This window comes from Cucurbita maxima, unplaced genomic scaffold (assembly GCF_002738345.1).
Source record: "Cucurbita maxima cultivar Rimu unplaced genomic scaffold, Cmax_1.0 Cma_Scf00021, whole genome shotgun sequence".
Lineage (NCBI taxonomy): Eukaryota > Viridiplantae > Streptophyta > Magnoliopsida > Cucurbitales > Cucurbitaceae > Cucurbita > Cucurbita maxima.
Genome location: NW_019272037.1, coordinates 1,694,928 through 1,715,039, shown reverse-complemented (window position 1 = coordinate 1,715,039; position 20,112 = coordinate 1,694,928). Strand labels below are relative to the sequence as shown.

General features: G+C 38.3%; 5 protein-coding genes and 1 long non-coding RNA gene across 8 annotated transcripts; 4 read left to right on the top strand and 2 right to left on the bottom strand.

Annotated features, from left to right (window-relative positions):
• The first annotated feature begins 90 nt into the window (after window positions 1-90).
• Window positions 91-1,361, top strand: LOC111495785. Its single transcript, XM_023145968.1, has 3 exons — window positions 91-375; window positions 465-696; window positions 794-1,361. The coding sequence occupies exons 1-3, from the start codon at window positions 151-153 to the stop codon at window positions 1,207-1,209; spliced, it is 873 nt and encodes a 290-aa protein (XP_023001736.1). The 5' UTR covers window positions 91-150; the 3' UTR covers window positions 1,210-1,361.
• Window positions 1,362-2,036: 675 nt separating this feature from the next.
• Window positions 2,037-4,732, bottom strand: LOC111495774 (serine/threonine-protein kinase HT1-like). The gene is made up of 4 exons (XM_023145954.1): window positions 4,510-4,732; window positions 3,212-4,270; window positions 2,564-3,019; window positions 2,037-2,485 (listed from the first exon to the last, which is right to left on the bottom strand). Exons 2-4 carry the CDS (start codon window positions 3,902-3,904, stop codon window positions 2,327-2,329), a joined length of 1,308 nt encoding a protein of 435 aa, XP_023001722.1. The 5' UTR covers window positions 3,905-4,270; window positions 4,510-4,732; the 3' UTR covers window positions 2,037-2,326.
• A 122-nt stretch (window positions 4,733-4,854) lies between these two features.
• LOC111495792 (non-classical arabinogalactan protein 31-like) lies at window positions 4,855-6,956 on the top strand. The gene is made up of 3 exons (XM_023145982.1): window positions 4,855-4,978; window positions 6,015-6,419; window positions 6,506-6,956. Exons 2-3 carry the CDS (start codon window positions 6,035-6,037, stop codon window positions 6,808-6,810), a joined length of 690 nt encoding a protein of 229 aa, XP_023001750.1. The 5' UTR covers window positions 4,855-4,978; window positions 6,015-6,034; the 3' UTR covers window positions 6,811-6,956.
• A 3,716-nt stretch (window positions 6,957-10,672) lies between these two features.
• Window positions 10,673-11,906, top strand: LOC111495788 (VQ motif-containing protein 4-like). The gene has a single exon (XM_023145970.1). It carries the CDS (start codon window positions 10,914-10,916, stop codon window positions 11,685-11,687), a length of 774 nt encoding a protein of 257 aa, XP_023001738.1. The 5' UTR covers window positions 10,673-10,913; the 3' UTR covers window positions 11,688-11,906.
• Window positions 11,907-13,680: 1,774 nt separating this feature from the next.
• LOC111495806 lies at window positions 13,681-14,417 on the bottom strand. Its single transcript, XR_002720355.1, has 2 exons — window positions 14,313-14,417; window positions 13,681-14,121 (listed from the first exon to the last, which is right to left on the bottom strand). It is a non-coding gene; the product is annotated as an uncharacterized LOC111495806 (long non-coding RNA).
• An 835-nt stretch (window positions 14,418-15,252) lies between these two features.
• On the top strand, window positions 15,253-19,848 carry LOC111495757 (protein SMG7L-like). 3 transcript variants are annotated; one of them, XM_023145936.1, is made up of 7 exons: window positions 15,253-15,815; window positions 16,495-16,584; window positions 16,664-17,251; window positions 17,336-17,458; window positions 17,547-17,722; window positions 17,812-19,160; window positions 19,200-19,848. In XM_023145936.1, exons 2-7 carry the CDS (start codon window positions 16,537-16,539, stop codon window positions 19,586-19,588), a joined length of 2,673 nt encoding a protein of 890 aa, XP_023001704.1. In that variant the 5' UTR covers window positions 15,253-15,815; window positions 16,495-16,536; the 3' UTR covers window positions 19,589-19,848. The 3 variants fall into 3 exon arrangements, with proteins under 3 accessions (XP_023001704.1, XP_023001702.1, XP_023001703.1); XM_023145934.1 differs by having other exon boundaries at window positions 15,255-15,815; window positions 17,812-19,848; XM_023145935.1 differs by lacking the exon at window positions 15,253-15,815 and adding an exon at window positions 15,831-16,029 and having other exon boundaries at window positions 17,812-19,848.
• The last annotated feature ends 264 nt before the right edge of the window (window positions 19,849-20,112 follow it).

Here is a 20,112-nt window from a genome sequence, read left to right as displayed (position 1 = left end):
ACGTGGAGCCCAACTGTACGTGGCGTCTCGTTTATCTGCCCGGTTTTACGGTAGACCCGGTTTGATCCGAATAATTTGGTATATAAAGACGGAGTCGTCCAGTTAGTTCTACACAACCCACACCTGTGTGAAAAATCACATAATTATAAAATGGCCCGCCGGAGTTTCCCGAGAACAGAGGTTTCGAGTTTTTCCGACATGGTTTTTGGGTTTTTGGACGACGGAGAGGGGTTAGCGGCGGAGGGATTTGGGAGCAGCTTAGAGAGCCAAGAGAGTGAAGCGACGGCGTTTGATGAAAATGATGAAGAAAAGGAAAATGGCGAGAGCTTGGAAGAAAGCAAGAGCTTTTGGGAGACCCAAAACCAGATCTTACAAGTGAGTATTTTGTTTTTAATTTAATTGAATTAAAAGGAAAACATTTGAGGTTAATTGGTTTGTAACTTTGTACTGTAATGGCAATGCAGGCGACGATATGTCGGACTAATTCTCTGGAATCAAAGATCAGAACTGCCACAAAGGAGGCAGTTAAGGAAATCCAGGGGACGGGAGGAGCCTGTGGATGTGGAAGATCCGTTCTGGAAATGACCGGCTGCCGGAGCTGCCTGCTGAGGGTGATTTCCGGTCACCTTCGAAACGCCGGCTACGATAGTGCCGTTTGCAAGACCAAGTGGAGAAGCTCGCACCATATACCCTCAGGTAAACGAACAAACAGAAACAAATCGAAAAAGAAAATTTATGGAAAATTTTCAAAATTTCTGAAGTTTTTGGGCTTTTTCCATTGAAATTGATTCAGGGGAACACACATTTTTGGATGTGGTGCACAAATCAAAGAAAGGGGAGGTGAGGTACATAATTGAGCTAAACTTGAGAGCAGAGTTTGAAATGGCTCGAGCTAGCGAGGACTACAACCGCCTGGTACGGCGGCTGCCGGAGATCTTCGTGGGAAAAGTGGAGAAACTTCAGGGCGTAATAAAAATAGTGTGCGGCGCTGCGAAAAAGTGCATGAAGGAGAAGAAGATGCATTTGGGACCATGGCGAAAACAGAGATACATGCAAACTAAATGGCTGAGTGCGTGTGAAAGGACCATGTCAATGCCTCTTGTTTCGGTTGGGTACTCGTCTGGTCGGCTTCCGAAGCCCAGAGCTTCGATGCTTACCGTTGATTTGCTCGACAAATTGCCCAATCGGACGGCTGTTGAAGTCGTCTAAATTGTTATAAGATAGATAATATAACGTAGAGTTTCCTTTTTAGTATTGGCCACTGTTCCACTTTTTTTTTTTTTTTAAATGTTTTTCGGCTGTAAACTTTGGTGCTCTGCTGGCATGTGAAAATAAAATTCACAATCCATGACCTATAGAACCTACGAGAAGAAGTATGGATGTATAATTATATTTAGAGTTACGTCATACATGAAATTGTTTTCCAAAATTGCCATAAGGATGAGCGAAACCATTTAAGGTCATGTTATAAATAGTATCAAAGCCAGCCACCATGGTGTGCGAGCGAGAACACTTCTTGATTGAGAACACTGCATGAGCGTTATAAATAGTATCAAAGCCAGCCACCATGGTGTGCCTGTGAGAACAGTGGCCCCCCAAGGGAGGTGGATTGTGAGATCCCACAGTGGCCCCCCAAGGGAGGTGGATTGTGAGATCCCACATCGGTTGAAAAGGAAAATGAAGCATTCCTTACAAGGATGTGGAAACCTCTCCCATCCCTGCAAGGTGGATGGTAAGATCCCACATTGGTTGGAGAGGAAAATAAAGCATTCCTTACAAGGATGTGATCCCTGCAAGGTGGATGGTAAGATCCCACATTGGTTGGAGAGGAAAATAAAGCATTCCTTACAAGGATGTGAAAACTTTTTCCTAGTAGACACGTTTTAAAATGTTACCAAAACAGACCGTATTGACTTAATAGGATGAAAATTTGAAGAGGCAAGAAATTAGAGAGTAAGAAAGCAAGAGAGTTGGATGAGGAGAGGGAAGAGAAATAAAGTGCAAAGGAACAGATAAGTTCACAATTCTGAGGAGAATTCCAAAAATATCGTCAGAAAGGTATTCATTTCAGTCATGTGAATGTTAGAAACAGAAACAATTGAAGGAACCAAAAAAAAACTGCAAAAGTTTTGTTTCTTTTTATCTACAATGAACCTGGGGAGCGAACATAATATCTTCAAGAAAAGGTAAAAGCGCAGAGAGAAAGATTCATATGAATTTAGGTGTGGAGGTGAGAGAATTATGAGAATGAAGAGGACCAACCCTCTGCATCCATCCCATGCTGCTTTAGACCTTTCTTGTGATCTTGCCCAACTGGCCTTCTGCTCTACACTTCACCATCTCCCCCAACACAACTCTCAAGTTGCTCTAATACTTTTACCACCTGCCAAAACTCCGGCCTCTCCTCTGGTTGCGTGGACCAACATTGCTCCATCAACGCCTGCATCACTGGAGGACACTCGCTCGGGATCACCGGTCTAATATTCTGAAACATACAGCCCCAACAGTGTTACAGAACAGATAAGTTGGTAAATAAAAAGATGGTGCTTAACAATAAAAATACCTTATCTACAACTGCAAAAGCTGCTTGGATGGGAGTCATATCCTCATAAGGGATTTTTCCAGCGACTAATTCCCACAGGATGAGTCCGAAGCTGTACATATCAACCTTTCTTCCATAAGGTTTACGTTTGATCATCTCAGGGGCCATCCAACGAAAAGTTCCAGGGTCATCCGCTAGTGTATCACAACGTGCCTCCTCGCAAGCGATGCCGAAATCGGCAATCTTTAGACAAAAGTTTTCATCAATAAGAACGTTTTCAGGTTTGAGATCCCGATGAATGACGCCTTGTGAGTGAATGTATTCCATCCCACGAGCAATGTCCAAGGCAATAGCAAATAGTTTTTGCAATGGGAGAGATTTTTTTTCAAGTTTGTGAAGATATGCCCTTAAGGAACCCAGAGGTAGATACTCAGTGATGATGCAATAAACGGGTGGCATTTTCACAGCTGCTACCAACTGTAAAGCAATGACAAATACAATACTGTTCATACATAATTCATAACACAGATACTTTTCTTTTCAAGCAGCAACTGGGAACTCATACAAACATTAAAAACATAAAAGTTCAGCGAAAGATATGCCTCAAAACTAACCTAAGAAAAAGTAAATCAGATGAACTTGTCATCAATCAGGGAGCAAGATGTTTACCTTTATAACGTTGGGATGGCGGAGACGAGATAAAAGGGTTACTTCCCTATCAAACTGCTTTTTTAAGCGACCTGCGAGTTCTCCATTTTCGTCATCGACTGGTAGATTGATCATCTTAGCAGCAACAACGTTATCTTCGTAAAGTCCATGGTAAAGCCGACTATGAGCTCCGAAAGCAAATTTATGCCCAAAACTCAACTTGGACAGGTCAATAGATGATTCATCTACAGCCTCGACAGCGGTGACCTTCCCTCCACTGTGCTCAAAAAACCTTGTCCAAGAAGACTCCTTGAACTTGGACTTCCCATTGCCTTTAAATGAGGCAAAATGCCTCAGAAGGCCTTTTAACTTCTCTTCCTTTAAGGAATTGCGCTCCTTAGCTTTTTTACTAAATAGTCTTCTACCCTTCTCTTTTCCAGGTGCCTTCCTCTGAGGCGGTGGCGTTGAAAACCGCTTCTGATCGGTACGTGCACTCTTAAATGCATTGGAAAGCGTAGTTTGTGGAGGCCGAGCCGGAGACAAGGACCTCTGCTTGTTAAGAACATGAGATCTTGATTGTGCAACTGAGTTGAGTGGTGGGTGAGTGGCGGCAGGAAAGGAAGCCAATCGCAAGGACTCTAAACGATAGCATATTGTGTGAGAAAACTTGGTTCTTCTTAACCAAGAATTAGGATCTTCCTCCATGGCTTTCATAAGGCTCAAAAACTCTAATCAAGACTCTCAATCAACAAACCCCACCTACTATTAAGAAAACAGGACGCAACACGAACATAGAAACAGAAATTGTTCTTGTTTGGCGGAAGCTTGAGAGGGCTAATCAAAGCTGTGAAGATCAATCAAGAACAAGATCGTCTCCACCAATAACCTCATCTCCATCGAAACCAAAATCCCTTGAAAACCAATATATCCCATCAAAATCCAAGAGAAATTCTCAATCTCGGAGCACCCAAGTCGAAGTCTCTCCCTCGAACCCTCAGCCACATTGTCTGAACAAGCTCCTCCTCTTTTCAAACCTACACTGTTGGCTTCAAGAAGTCAAACGACCTCGCGTTCCTACGTCTGGAAAATCCCACACCAGAATTCCAATAAACAAATTGAATCAACAAGGCAAAAGAAAACAATCGAATCCATACTACGGACAAACTTATAATCACATTAGTCATCGATTCACATAAACAACACCCACAATCATTGTTCAAACACAAATTGAAGCGTAAGCAAAATCAAGAAAATGCAATCAGTATATGACCCAAAAACGGGAACAAGAGATTATGAGAGAAAATAAAGAAGAAACTCACCAGGAGATAAACAAAACGGTGGAGTCTCCGGCACCATTGGAGCCATATCTATATCATTGCAGCAACAAAACACCATGAAAAAAATCCCTGAGGAAATTTTGCAGTTCGTAAAGGGTTTTATAATTCGTAAAGGGAATGGGTGAACTTAGAATCTTTTGCTCGCTTTCCTTCACCGTTCGGGAATGACAGATGTTACTTGAGATGGAGAAAAAATAAACGAACAAACAAACAAAAAAGATTAAGTGTGGCTCGCACGCAGTCGAAGAGGTGTTGGTTCTCCGGGCATCCCGTGGAGCCTATAACTTTTTATTTTATTTTATTTTTTTTATATAAAGTTGGTATTTGGAGGGGTTCCACTGCGGCGCGGCGGCATGAAGCTGTGGGCCCTATTGCCCTCTAAAAGTGAAGGGGAAAGTCCAGGTGTCACAATCATAAGGAATTATAAAGATCCAGCGTGGCACTTTGATTGGTACGGCCTCCCATCCCGCCTTCCTTGGTTCAGGGTTCCAAAAAGTGGAAACCTTTCAAATTGGGTTTTAATTATGTTTTTTTTTAAAAAAAATTTAAAATAAAATATTTCAAATGGGCCTGAATGTTTTATTGGGCCTAAATGGGCTTTGCATGATTTGTGTGTGTACGGAATTGGATCTAAAATAAGAAATCTCGATTACTTAAAAGATCTTATGCATTAATTACACCTCCTTTTTTAAAAAAAGAAAAAAAGAAAAAAAACAGCATTAAATGTGACCTCGTTGAGTTGCTTGCAACGGCGGTAATCTTGAATTGAATTTCAATGGAGCTATTCAGACCGTTGATCTCTTGTAACGCATTTGCCAATGCATTGACTTTTCACTTCCGTGGAGTGCAAGAAAAATACTTGTTTTCGGATCTATGAACCAAATTTAATTAATTCTATTGGAAATAAAAATAATAATAATTTATGGTTTTTAAGCGATACAACCTATGTATAATCATTAATTTTTGCCTAATTAATACATTATAATTTAAACAAAAAGCTTAATCATTTATTTATAAAGTTATAAGAAAAACTGGTAAAATTCAGCACACGGTTTGTGTCTACCAAGCAAAGCTGAGATGCCACGTGTATTGAGTCTGAAATCAGGCCACGTAACATAACTCTCTCTTTCAGCTGCATTGCATGTTACCATCTCTCTCCACTTTATCCATCCCTGTCTTTTTCACTTTTAATTTCAAATTAATTATATTAATTTAAAACTCAAATATACAAACAAAAATAACAATATATATATTTGTATATATATTTAACGAGGTGTATTGGAAACTAAAAATTTTCCCATATTTTCCGGTGACCAAAAATGCAATAGAAAGGAGGGCACGGTCGTCTAGAAACACTGACAATTCAACTTTTATTATATATTATATCAATTTAAATTAGAAATGTTTTTTCTTTATTATTTTTAAATCATATCATACAATTAACCCTCACCCATTTTGTATATATAATAATGCCCTTGTGGCTGAAGTTTCAAGCTTCGTATTCCAAATGGGTTCTGTCGCTACCTGTGCTGTGATTGTACTCCTGCTTGGCTGCGCCCTCAATGCCTTCCAAGCGGCTGCAAACCACGGCAGCCCTACTCCGGCACCAAGGCCAGATGACCGTCACTACCCAGTGCCAGTAGCCGCCCCTAGCCATCACCACCACCATCATCACCCACCGAGCCAGTCTCCGATTTACCATCACCATGCTCATTCCCCTGCTCCTTCCCCTGTTTACGCACCTCCCCCTCCGGCTCACTATGCTCCGGTTCAACCACCCAAACGGTCCACCTACATCCCAAGAAGCTTTGTTGAAGTCCAAGGTGTTGTTTATTGCAAGTCTTGCCATTATCCTGGTGTTGATACTCTTCTTGGAGCTAAACCCCTAAACGGTTAGTTCCAAAATCGTCAGAAGGTTTAACCGTCGTTTACGAGCTGTTAAACTACTGAAACTGACTTCATCCTTTGTACAATGCAGGTGCTGCAGTGAAGCTGTCATGCAAGAACACCAAATACGCTCCAACGGTGGAAACCGCCACTACTGACAAGAATGGGTACTTCCGGCTGGCAGCGCCGAAGAACGTAACGAGCTATGCATTCCACCGGTGCAAGGTTCATCTGGTGAAGTCGCCGGACAGCAGTTGCAGTAAGATGTCGAAAATGAATGGCGGAGTGGACGGGGCGGAGTTGAAGCCAGCAAAGGCATTCACGGACGCCGAGAAGAAACCGGTTGTACTGTACAATGTTGGGCCATTGGCTTTTGAACCTAGCTGCGCTCATTGAACGTAGGTGGGAACTGTGTAGGGGTAAGGTAGTAATATCTGGGATTTTGATGTGATGTATTTGGATTCCTGCACTTTTCTAGGTTATTGTGATGTTCTAATGGAGTCGATACTTCAAGAAAACCATGCATTGCCACATTTTGTTTGATAGTTTCATAAATGTTCTTAGATTTTATGAAATCCAACTAAACAAATATTACTTCGATAGTTTGCTTAATTTATGTAATATAATAAAAAAAGTGTGACCGTTAAATGAACAACATAAAATGTTTGAAAGTTAATTAAAACAATTATATTACATAGTTTTTTTTTTATTTAATTATTAATATGTGCTACATAATAATATTTTTAATGATTTTTAGTAATTTTTATCCTCTTAAAACTCCTCAAATTTTTGCTAGATTAAAAAAATAATAAATAAAGAGACACAGCTGACAGTTTTTTTACATATGTTGGATAGTATACTTCCTCGGAAATCGGTGTTCTTTATCTTAAATCGATAATTTTCAACTTTTTCCAACCATAATCAATTTAAAGAAAATAACGGTAACTGTTTATTTATGTTTAACGGAGAAAAAAAATTCGTTGCATTTATTCCAAGTTTATATTGGGAAGGTTGCAATGGCTAAACTTGATACAAGAAAGTTTGAACATTCTTTATTTGTAATTTTGCTGAATTAATAAAAAAAGAATTCCTTAATTTTTAAAACTTTGTATAATACACTTAAACTTTAAAATAAAATATTTAAAATATTTTTAACGATGGAATCAATCAATATTTAATTTTCAACATTTGTTTTAATCTTGTTTTCAAATTCTATTTCGAAAATCTTTCTATCTCTATGTTTTGAAAATCTTATTCTTAAATGGTGTCAAAGTATTGAGTATATGTCGTCTATAGACGACACAATTTTAAATTGGTTTGACTAACTCAGTGCTGAGAGTAAGTTTGTAAATGTCTTGAAGGTGTAATAGCTCAAGCCCACCGCTAACAGATATTGTTCGATTTAACCCATTACAAATGGTATTAGAGTTTGACACTGAGCGATATGCCAAAAAAAACGTTGGGCTTCTACAGGGGAGGGAGTGGATTGTGAGATCTCACTCCAATTAAAGAGAAAAATGAAACATTTCTTATAAAGAGTAAAAAGTTTTCTCTGATAGATGCGCTTTAAAATCGTGAGACTGAGTATATTACATATGTAATAGACCAAAATAGGCCTAAATAGGTAAAATCTAGTGACAGTAGCCATTGTGACATGTTGACGTGGAATATAGATTACACTTAACGGTCAATTTTGATTGTGTACCAATTTGAAATTCACCGTTCATTAAAAAAAATAAAGTAGAATAAAAAGAATGAATGAGATCCGTGGGGGCGAGGGTAAAGCAAATGCGTGGCGAGAGGAGCGGGCGCATTTTGAGATTGAATCCAAAATGGGCACTCAAAATAATAATCCTCTACAGGTGTCGCACCGTATAACAACCGTGGTCCCTTCTCCGTTTTGTGGCATTTAGTTTCAATTTTTATTTAAAAAAAACATTGAAAATTGGAAGAGAATTGGATTCACCTCTCTTCTCTCTCTCTCTCTTTTATTTAAAAAATTGATAGTAAATAAAGTAAAGAAAGAAAGCGTGGGGGTAAGATTCCTGGCACACCAACAATAAATAAATAAATAAATAATTTATATATATATATATATATATATATATAGCTCAAATTCAAAATTCAAATGCCCCGAAGTTGAATCAAATTAATTGCTATGAATATGCAACCATGCTCCTAACTTCACTTTCACGTGGCTCGACCTGTAAATTTAGAATTTTCGAGAGATGAGAGACCTACACTATATATTCTAACACTTTTAATGGATCATAACATTATATTTTATCGTAGGTTGGTTTGAGATCCTCGTTTCTTTCCTAATTTAGGTTTTGGATGTTAGATTGAGTTAACCCTTATGATGTTCGAGCTAGGGGCATGCATTTGACCTACCCTAATTAGCAAACTGCTAAACTAGTCAAAGTCGATGTCCATTTGAAGAAGTATTAAGTTATTTTAAAAGAATCAAATGCTTTTTTTTTTTTTTTATGGCATATAATTATCTTCCTATAATTTAAAAAATAATTATTGCAATATACCAACAATCCACAATGACATTAAAAAAACAAAATAAGCAGAGTAAACTATTGTTATATTTTAAAAAGAATAACACTAGGTACTATTTTTGCTCACTTATTGTCCACTCAATTTAATAATAGGACAGAGAAGCTTTATTCCCCATATTTTCCATCCAATAGGCGTGACTAAGCATAACATATTTTAATTAAATTCCATAAATCAAATTAACCTCCTATTTTTATTTAATTAAAGTATATAACTATAATTTCAATAATATCCTTTAATTTAAAAAAAAAAAAAAAAAAAACCCGTTAGCCGTTTAAAATATTTTAAAATTACGACATGTAATTTATGTGTTACATAGGTTTTATAGAGTTATCGTATGTTTGTGTATTATTTAAAATTATTTCGCTACCTGGGGGGCTACGTTTCATAAATAGATGGTAAAATTAAGGGTATTTTCGAAATAATAAAATAATGGGTATCAATAAATGACCTTATGATTTGGTGATATTACCGAATCTGCCACGAGTCTGTAGACCGTCAATGTGCGGAAAATTTGAATCTTTTCTTGACGTTTTCCACCACTCTGTCTCTCTGTCTTTGTTTCTTTGTCCAATTTTTCTCCACTCGGCCAATTGAATACCGGGCACCACACAACTTCTGCTAACCCCACTCTCATCTCTAGCGCGTATTCTTCACATTCAAAAACTGTTTCTCTTGCTATTATTATTAAATTTTTTTAACGTTATATATTAATTATTGAGTTTTGCATTAAAAAAACCGTTGGTTTAATACATGAATTATTAGAATCTGTTGTATTGGTTTTTCATTTTAGAAAAATATTATTATTGATACAACATCATCCTCTATTCACTTATTTTGAAATATTTTTAAATAATTAAAAACTATTCCTATAAATTAGTAAATATAAGATTCTTCAAAACTAAACCGGTTTAATTTTAAAATTTTTGTTATTAAAAAATAGTAGTATATAAGCATCATATCTTTAAAATGATTTTCATTTATATATGATATCGATTAATTTAAGTACATTTTTTTTTGATGTCATACTAATTTTTATGGTTATTCTATTAATGGTAAGAGAGATTATTTGAAAGTTTAATAAAATCTGTCATAATACGTCAAAATATTGTGGAATAAAACAATATTTAAAAAAAAAAAACCCCAACCAATATAAATTATAAAGCTTCCTTTTGTTAATAATCCAAAAAGAAAAAAAAAACCCATAAAAGTGGTGTTATGAATTGGGACCCAAATGCTTGATATTATCGAGGTAGAAAGTTGACAATCATTAATTTATTGTATTTATTTTCAAAATAATTTGAAGTTTATCCATTTATAAAAAAAATTAATTTAGGCGGAGGACCCAAACTTTGGTCTAATTTTAATAAAATACTCGGTCTTCCAGGTACGAAGGGGTAAGATTTCTGTTTATTTGCATTAAAATATAGGCTTTTCGGAGTAATTATGAATCAACTATTAATTAATTAATGATTATTATAATTGGTAACCCTCAAATTAAAAACTAATTAATGCTTGTCGACCACTGTTATAAGTAGCCATGGAAGTTATGGACATCTCTAGAATTTAATTATTTATAAATATGATTTTTAAAAGTTTATTTTTCAATATTAAAAAAATAAAAGATAAAAATGAGGGAAAAAGGGGCGTGGAAAGAAGGCGCGTTGTTGATGATGAATATGAATGATTGAAATTTGAAGGTAGGCAGTAAAAAGAAAGTCCCCTCCAAAACGTTTCTTACCAAACCATGAACCAGACGGCGAAGGCAGAGGCGGAGGCAGAGGCAGAGGCAGAGGCGGAGGCAGTAAGAAATAAGAACATCACTTTCTCTCTCATCTACCCCACTCACCACGCCTCTGCTTCTTTCTCAACACCTTCCTTCCCCTTTTTCTCTCTCTACCTCTCTGTGAAACCTCTTCACTGATCACAACCCTTCGATGGAATCCTCTTCAATTTTACAAGAAAACCCATGCCCTTCTTCTTCTTCTTCTTCTTCTCTCCTTCCTTCTCCAAGTAGCCGCATGACTCACAGCACTACCAGCAGTAGCAGCACCAGCTATGGACTCCAACAACTCATGCCTCCACCGCATCACTTGCACTCGCCCAAACCCATCACTCGATCCGAATCTGTCAATCCTTACCCCACTACCTTTGTTCAAGCTGATACCTCTTCTTTCAAGCAAGTAGTTCAAATGCTCACTGGATCCCCTGAAACCGCCAAGCAAGCCTCTGTTAACCCTGCTGCTGCGCCTTCCAACTCTGATTCTGTGTCCAAAACGCACATTCCGCCCATTAAATCTTTACCCAAAAGGCAGCAATCTGGATTCAAGCTCTACGAGCGTAGGAACTCTATGAATAAACTTAAAATTAACCCGGTGTTTCCCGTTTTCGGTTCCACTACTCATTCGGGGTTTTCTCCGAGGAAACCTGAAATTCTTTCTCCGAGTATTCTGGACTTTCCCGCGCTCGCTCTCAGTCCGGTCACGCCGCTGATTCCCGACCCGTTTGATCGATCTGGGTTGGCGAATTGTAGCTACTTGAAGAATGGGAATGCCAAGTTGGATGCAGAGGCGGAAGAGAAAGCGATTAAAGAAAAGGGGTTTTACTTGCATCCATCGCCGACCACCACTCCTCGTGACTCTGAGCCTCGGCTGTTGCCACTGTTCCCAATGACATCTCCTAGAGTGCCAGGTTCATCATCCATTTCATGAATTGCTCTTTTCTTTTCCTCTAAGGATTTTGGGTTTTTCAATTTTATATGTTGCTGCTGGGTGATGGCATTTGATGATAATGAAAAGGAGGTGAGAGTGGTAAGGCTTGTAATGATATATTTTCAGAGAGTGATAGATTGTTGCTTCAATTACAAAATTTGATGTTCTGTATCCTTTCTTATGAAAAAAAGGAATAAAACTTAGCCCCATTTTCTCTCTTGTTTGTTCCCAGAAGAAAAAACTTAGCCCCAAATTCAATCATGTTTCCCCCTTCCTGAAGATTAATGTTCTATCGGATTCTTTTTTCTTCAAACCCACGACAGTTTACAAACAACTTTAGGGATGAGCTATAATCCCTTTCCATATCTGAAAATTTGTTTAGCCGATCGGTTATGATTACCATTATTACTGCTCGTCGTGTAGTCAACACTCACCACTGAATAAACGCAATATAAATGCGAAGACTATGATTTTGGCATTGGCAAAGCAATTAGTGTGATGCAGGTGAATGAGGAAAAAGGAAGGGTGGCGTGGGGGAGGGTTATGAAAAGCGGCCTCGACCCTGCTCTAACTTTCAACGATGGGAGTAAAAGCTGGGCGTGGAATCTTGACCTTTTGTTACCTTTTGTGTTGTATCTTGTAAGCTTTTGTCATTGGTAACTTTCTTTTTGCTCTCTTTTTTCCTCTGTGCTCCATATTCCATGTTTGAGGCCTGAAGTAACTTGTGATCATTTATCCTGATAGGATTAGAAAATTGATTCTGGAAGAAGATTTAGGTGAGATGGAAGTGAATCTGGTCAACACTTTTAGTTGAACAATAGCAATCTTATCATCCATCTTAGTTTAGGGCAGCTGACAAAGTAGGAAGGAAGCATCCATGATGAGTTATTCTCTAGAACAGGACATTACAACTATTATAAAACGAGGAGTTTCCCTGTCAGAAAAGGTACTCAAATGGGGACGTTGAAGCTGGAACACTAGATAGGGCTGTGTTTAGTGATGATCTGAGTAGAATTTGCAGGCATGGTAGAGATATTTTGTTCTTAACCCTTACGGTGGCCTACATGATTGACACTGAACAATCCGCCGAAACAAGCTCTCAAAGTAAATGGGGACACGGGAGGGAAAGGAAGTGGGAGTTGTGATGAAGAAAGAGAAAGGGGGGCGGAAAGCCAGAAAACATGGTGCTCTTTTTCAGTGATGTTTGTTTGTTTGTTTGTTTGTTTGGCTGATTGTTTTTATATGGATAGTATAGTGTGGTGTTTCTTGTTGTGGGTTTGCTTTTTGTATACTTTTTGACACACTCCTATATGTTGGTGGGTGTCATTAATTGCAATCTTGAAACTTTTCTCTAACTGCTATCACTCCCTGCCTCTTAAAACGACCCTACTCCCTACCCGTCAAGAAGGGTCAACTTCTTTACTTCAACATCACCCTAATGTCATTTTGCCTTTAGAATCTACCGAAATGGGTTCACATACAGAAACCTTGTTACAACTTCTCCTTCCTCTAAATGATAAGGTTCAGTGGACTTCACACGACATTCCGGACAGAAAACCGCTCACGTAGTTGCAATTCAAACGCTTCACCAGACCATACTGTCAGTGTACAAAAGAGAAAAGTGGGAGAATGGTGGTGGTGAGGATGGTGAAGTGAAGTAAGAGAGGGGGATGATGATTGATGTGTTGTTGTAAAGGAAAGGAATACGCAATGGATGGGGAATTGATGATATAAAGGCATTCATTCTCCCTCTCAAAGGCTTTGAGCGTTGGCATAGATTCCCACTAACAATGTCCCACCCAACCAAACGCATCTTTTTGAATTTCTGCTCTTTATTTATTGCCAACCACATCATAATCCCCTTTCCTCCTATTACCAGTTTATGCTCAAATATCTGCTTACACCATCCTTTCTATCTCTCTCCTGTTGTTGTTTTTTTTTGTTTAATCTGTATTCCCGTTTTTAGGGAATTGTACATTGGAGAATTCTAATTTCCCAGTAAATTACTTGAATAATTATGTAAATATTGCAGGGTTTATGATTCCCAAGATAATTAAAGTAACGTAATATGTAATCTTAGAATAGTAGTGAGAGTGTGGAAATGGTGTTTAAATCTCATACAGGCTAGCATCATCATAAACTTCTAAATGAAAATACCTCATCTTCGTCATCAATGCATTCACGGACGAAGCCAGGTGTGTCGGAGGAGGCATGGCTCAGTCGGCATGAGAGAGATCCCAAATGCCGGCAGTCGTTGGAGGACGATGAATGGGTAGGCGCAGGCGCAGCCATGTGCAGAAGGAAATAGAAGCTTCATTTCTATTGCAGAGGAAAGTAGAGCATTAACTGTGAATTTAATTGGAGGGTGGACCACTGGGTGTCACTGGGCCTGATCACAACAAATTGGGCCTTTTTGAGGCCCAAAACACAGAACCTGACCAGAAATAGAGAATTAAATTGGGAATGGATGAAGTCTATACATACATACATGATTTTAATAAATGGTCGAAATTGTTCACTTAACGCAGGTTAGGAACTCAAGTTTCATAGGTTTAATTTGATGTCATTAATATAACTTTTATTTCTTAAGATACATTATGACCAGCTAGGCCCATTTAGTTCAACAAAATGTAAGTTGGGTTGGGCCGAAAACAAAGAGCCCAAACTCGGTTTTTGCCCATTCCCAAATCCAAAGAATGAGTCTAAAACTAATCCAAGCCCAAGCCCATGTAAGACCTAAAACAGTGACTTTAAAAAATTTAATTCAATTTGTTGGTTGACTTTAATATTTAAATCTGATGAGATTTTAATTATTAATGTAAAATAAAAAATTAAATTTAAATTGGTTCTAAACTTTATTGTGGTTGTTCGGGTTCGCATTGGTACCAAAAAAAAATTGAACCGAACCCATATACACTCTTCTAAAATTTCATTGGATGAAAAGAAAATTCCATGAGAAAGTGCTAGAATAAGCTGAAACCAGAAAAATGAGAATAATAAATGAGAAGAGAATCCCATTCATGATCTGTGGACCCTTCGCACTCTAATCCCATTTAGACTACAAATTAGGGTTCACCCTCTTGAAGCCTCCATCTCCTGGGCCCTATTCTCTAGTTACATCTATTGATCTCTGAGAATATCTCTTGTTTCAATCCAACGGCTATACATGTAGAGCTCACCATAAACACTCTTCACCACAGCGTACACAATCAATACCCAGTGATGATTGTACCTAATAACCACCTCCTAGACCACCTTGCCATCAATTAGGTGTTTTTATTCTCTTGGGATTTTTTTCCCTCTCTTCTACGTGTTGAGAATCTTTTTAAGATTTAATTCATGAATTTATTAAATATTCATATTTAAAATTTAAAGTCATAATCATTTTATATTTATCTATAAAATAATACTTTAGCCGGGATATACACTTATAAACACTTCGAGGCAGAAGTACTTGTGTGTGTGCCAACATGTTGACTGTGTTTATTGTGCATTTGATTGAGAGCATTTAAAGATACGGAATTTCCCTTGAAACTCCACCACCGCAGAAGCCATGTTAGGCTGTTTGCCAATTCCCATAATGGAATTCAAATCAGATTTCTAAGTTTTGAGAATGCCCAGATGATCCTCCTTGCATTTGATGCAAAGCCCATTAAAAAGGAGACAACTTTGTCCAAAATCAGCGTAATTTAGCTCTGTTTTGAGCTCAAAAACAAATGGGGTCATTTCGTTTGGTTTACAAGGGATGTTCTCTGATTAGTCAATAAACACACCGAATGTTTAGCCACTGCCACTTATTCTTCATTTCCTTTGGAACTTTTCTATGAACAACAAAAATATAATCCCAATCCCACTTGATATCTAAAATTTTGTTTTTGATTTTGTTTTTCATGGTCACCCTTTTGCTTTCTCTGTTCTTTTCTTATTACTGCTGACAGCGTACAGGTGTCGCACGCTTCTTACATAGCTATAGCTTCCTGTTCTCCGTCTCTGTCTATCCTCCAAGTGTGCACTTTTGGGTGGATAATTTGTTTTGGTCTCTGCTTCAAATATATTTGCTCCGATTCTTTTAATGGCGATGGAGGTTTGTCAAAGCTTTTGATGCCTACTTCTTGCTTCTCTTCTCAGGTGCCCTTTCCTCTTCACTATCTCTATTTTTTTCCCTAATTTCTACTATCCCTTTTTACTTTTCTCTCTTTTGCTTCACTTCATGTGGGGTTCCTCCAAATCTTTCTTTTCTGGTGTCTGATGCACTCATCTTCTTGTTCTTCAAAGTTGGTGTTCAATTTTAGGGAACACCCTTTAAACCAATCACACCCAATAGCCATGGATTGTGAAAGTTGTAAGCCTGCGTGCTTGGTTTACTGATTTTACTCTTCAAACAGTTCAATTCTTCATCTGGGCTTCAATTTTGGCTCCTCTAAACTTATTTTCTCGTGCTAATTTTGGGATGTTTCTTCATTTTGTTCCCAAATTTCTCTTTGCAGCACTTCACCATTGATTTTCCTTTGTTTTTTTGGCTCTACCCCTCGTCGAAGTGATGTCTTTAACATCAGTTTTTAGTGTTTTTATTCCTATTAAAGATCACGTAAATTAGTATTTGATTAAATCTGAAGTTGATTTAATTTTGATTTGATTTAATTTAGCTTTTGATTTGTTGCCAGATTTTATGCCGATTTTTAGATAGATTTTTTAATATCTTTTTATATTCTTGTATATAGAGCCTTCCACCTCTTCATAATACACTCTTTTCATAATACACTCTTCTCATCGACCATTTAATCACGGCTGTTTCACCCCTTCTCAGGTAGTGTAAGTGTAACTTGAACTAAGCTGCTCAATTTTAACCATGACTACCGCTACAAATCAAAACAGAAAGGAGAAATTGCTTAACCAGGTAATTTGCTGCATAAGTTCTTCTATCTTGTTTCTTTTGCAAATTATTACTCTTTCAAGAATATGAGTGTTCATGTCAGGTTGTAACCTTGGAAAAGCAGTTGACATCATCAATCCTTTCAAGAGGGACATTGCATTCAGATGTCAAAGATCTATACCACAAAGTTTGTTCAATTTACGAGAGAATTTTCATGAGTGAACAAGAACAATTAGAGCTTCAAGATGTGGAATATTCTCTGTGGAAGCTTCATTACAAGCTCATCGACGAGTTTCGGAAAAGGATAAAGAGAAGCTCTGCAAATGCAGAGAGCCCAAAGTTGGGGACAGCACAAAGTCCTAACAATCATGTTGCAGAATTTAGGTTGTTTCTATTAGAAGCTACAAAATTCTACCAAAAACTGATATTGAAAATCAGAGAATATTGTGGTGTTCCAAAAGAAGGCTTGTTGTATAAAGCATTTGGTGTCTCGAAAGGTATCGATCCAAAGAACAAGAAAAAGACGTGTCGATTCTTGTGTCACCGTCTTTTGGTTTGCCTTGGGGATCTTGCTAGGTACATGGAACAGCATGAAAAACCAGATGTTCATTCCCATAAGTGGTTAGCTGCTGCTACTCATTATTTGGAAGCAACAATGGTTTGGCATGATAGTGGAAACCCCCATAATCAGGTATTCTTATAATCTCATGACCTTTCCAACCATGATATCAGATATTATTACTTCTTTTACTCATTTGTTCATGTTTCTTTCCAGTTGGCTGTATTGGCAACATATGTTAACGATCAGTTTCTTGCTATGTATCATTGTGTGAGAAGTTCTGCAGCCAAAGAACCTTTTCCTGATGCTTGGGATAATCTTATTTTACTATTTGAAAGAGTAAGTAAGACTCATTTTGTACTCCATTTTACCTTTTGGGTCTTATCCTCTAGGCCTTCTACACATGTTTAACTAAATGACCCTACAGAATAGGTCATCTCTTCTGCCTTCCCTCTCTAAGGATGGCCAGTTCGATTTCCTAAGACCGGCCGAGAAGTGCTGTTTCGAGATGAAATCACAAATCAAAGACGATCACGAATCTCTAGAGAGACACTTTTTTCCTCTGCTCATCAGAACATTGGGTTTCTTTTTCATAAAATCCAGGTACGTTAGCTGCTCGAACTTTCGGTATGGATTTCACTGTTGCATTTGTAGGGGATTTGTCTTATGAACTCTTATTTCATGCATTGCAGTTTGGAGGAATTCATAAGTACATTTTCATCCATGATGAGATGGCTGGATGAACTCTTGTCTTTAGATGATTCTGAGTTAAATGTTTCATTAGAGTCCTATAAGCTTTTGGATTCAGTGAGGACAGGTCCTTTCCGAGCCATTCAAATAGCTTCTGTATTCATCTTCATGGTACAGAATCTTTTTAGCAAATTTGAAATGAATGATGAGCACCAACTTGAGCTGACTCACTTGGCTTTGGTTGCTACCTTTATTGTCATGGGACGTCTAGTTGAGAGATGTTTGAAGGCGAGCCAATTGAATTCGTGCACTCTTTTACCCGCTGTGCTCGTCTTCGTCGAGTGGTTACCGAACGTTCTTGATGAAGTAGTAAAATATGGTTATGATGAAAAATATAGAAGCTCCATGTCTTACTTTTTTGGTGTTTATGTCAAGCTTTTAGAGAGACTGAGTATTAATACAGCAGAGGCAGAGTGTTCTCTTGATGTCCCTCTGTGGGAAGACTATGAGTTAAGAGGCTTCACACCTTTAGCCTTTGCACACGAACCATTGGATTTCTCATCCCACTGGGAACACATGAACAACTTTGAATTGGGAGCAAAACACCGTGCTTACCGCATAATTGTTGTTGCCACCAAAGTGTGCAACATGGCTAATGATTCTCCAAAGTGGATAATTTATGATAGGACGTGGAAGGTCTTTTACACAGAAGAACAAAATGAACTGGAAGAGCCAACTCAGGATGTCCGTGAGAAAGATACTCTTCAATCTTTCCCTGTTGAAGATGAAGAAGTCATTCTTTTCGATCCGCTCATGAGGTATAATTCTGCACCAATCTCGATCGTAGGGAGCGACGAAGTTTCACCGAAAAGCAACGAGGCGGAGACGATATCTTCTGATGAATGCTTGAGGCGTGCTACGTCGCTACTTATAGAACAGACACAGGGCCAGAGGGATCCCTTTACTTTTCATACAGATGCAGAAGTACATCAAATTTCAGAAGCCTCCTTATCTACAGGACCCCCTTCACTTAGTGCCTGGGTGCTCAACAGGGGTTTTAGTATTAACACTGATAGAGAAAAAGGGACAAATGGTTTTGGTAAAACTGGTTTGCAGCCCATTGATGAGTTAACTCCGGAGTTTATAAATGGTCAAACCGAGAATTGTGCTTCGAGTCCGAGCTGTGAATCTGGAAAATCATATCGTTTTCCTCCTCCTCCTCCTCCCTTTTCTGTCCCAGCACCATCAGCCCCTTGTTTACCTGATGATGCTGTTTGGTTTAATGGTACCAATGCTACCATCTCTGGTGGCCAAATCTGTAGGGACGTGGACCGAAATGATACTTTGTCAAATGGTTTTCGAGGTAATTGGGGTCCCCCTCATGCTACACATGAATATAGTCCCTTGATTACTGGTTTTACGAACATGTGTTCGTCCACGCATCGAATGAGTTCGTCTGAATGGCTTCGCCAATATAGGGAGAATCACAATCTGGATAGGGTGAGTAATCAAGTATTGGCAGTTCCCTGCAATGCCTCTAGAACTGATACTTCAAGGTATGACCATTTGTATCAAATAGGGAATCGGTTGGCTTCTAATCCAACAATGAATATGGAGAGTCCATTTTTCCATCCAGCATTCCCTCCAGCTTACGGCGCAAATGACAACCAAAAACACATGCTCGGCCACGGTTACGCGCCGCCGCCGCCGCCGCTTCTGCTGCACCTGAAAGATAAAGAATGGAAGCTCCAGAAAGATGCTGCCTATATGGGGAATTGAGGATTTTGTTCGATTTTGATCATCATTCAACATTTGCTGTTTCCAGAAGCCAGAAACTGTCAAATGAAAGAGTTTGATTTTGTATATAGGCGTATAGAAAGTTGGAAAGAATTTCACCCCTTTGCAGTGGGTTAGTTTCAAGTGAATTTGTATTTATATAATTATCTCACCTCAACATTGAACAAGATTGCTTGATGTCTGATGAGATATTGTATCCTTATTCTTCTGCATTTCATAGAACACAGCTGAAGAATTTTCTATGTTGTTCTGTTTTCTCGAACTTAGTCAGCATGTTCGTGTTGCATAGTCATCCATAGCTCCTGGTTACTGGTCCACCTCAGCACACACTGGCCTCGAGTGCGACATTGACAATATGTCCTTGTAAGTTTGCCTGGAACTTCAAAACTCATCTCTTGAGAGCTCAGTGTCCTCGTTAACACACCATTCATTGACTAGCTCTAATACCATTTGTAACATCCAAAGTCCACCGCTAGTAGATATTGTTCTCACAAACTTTTTAAACC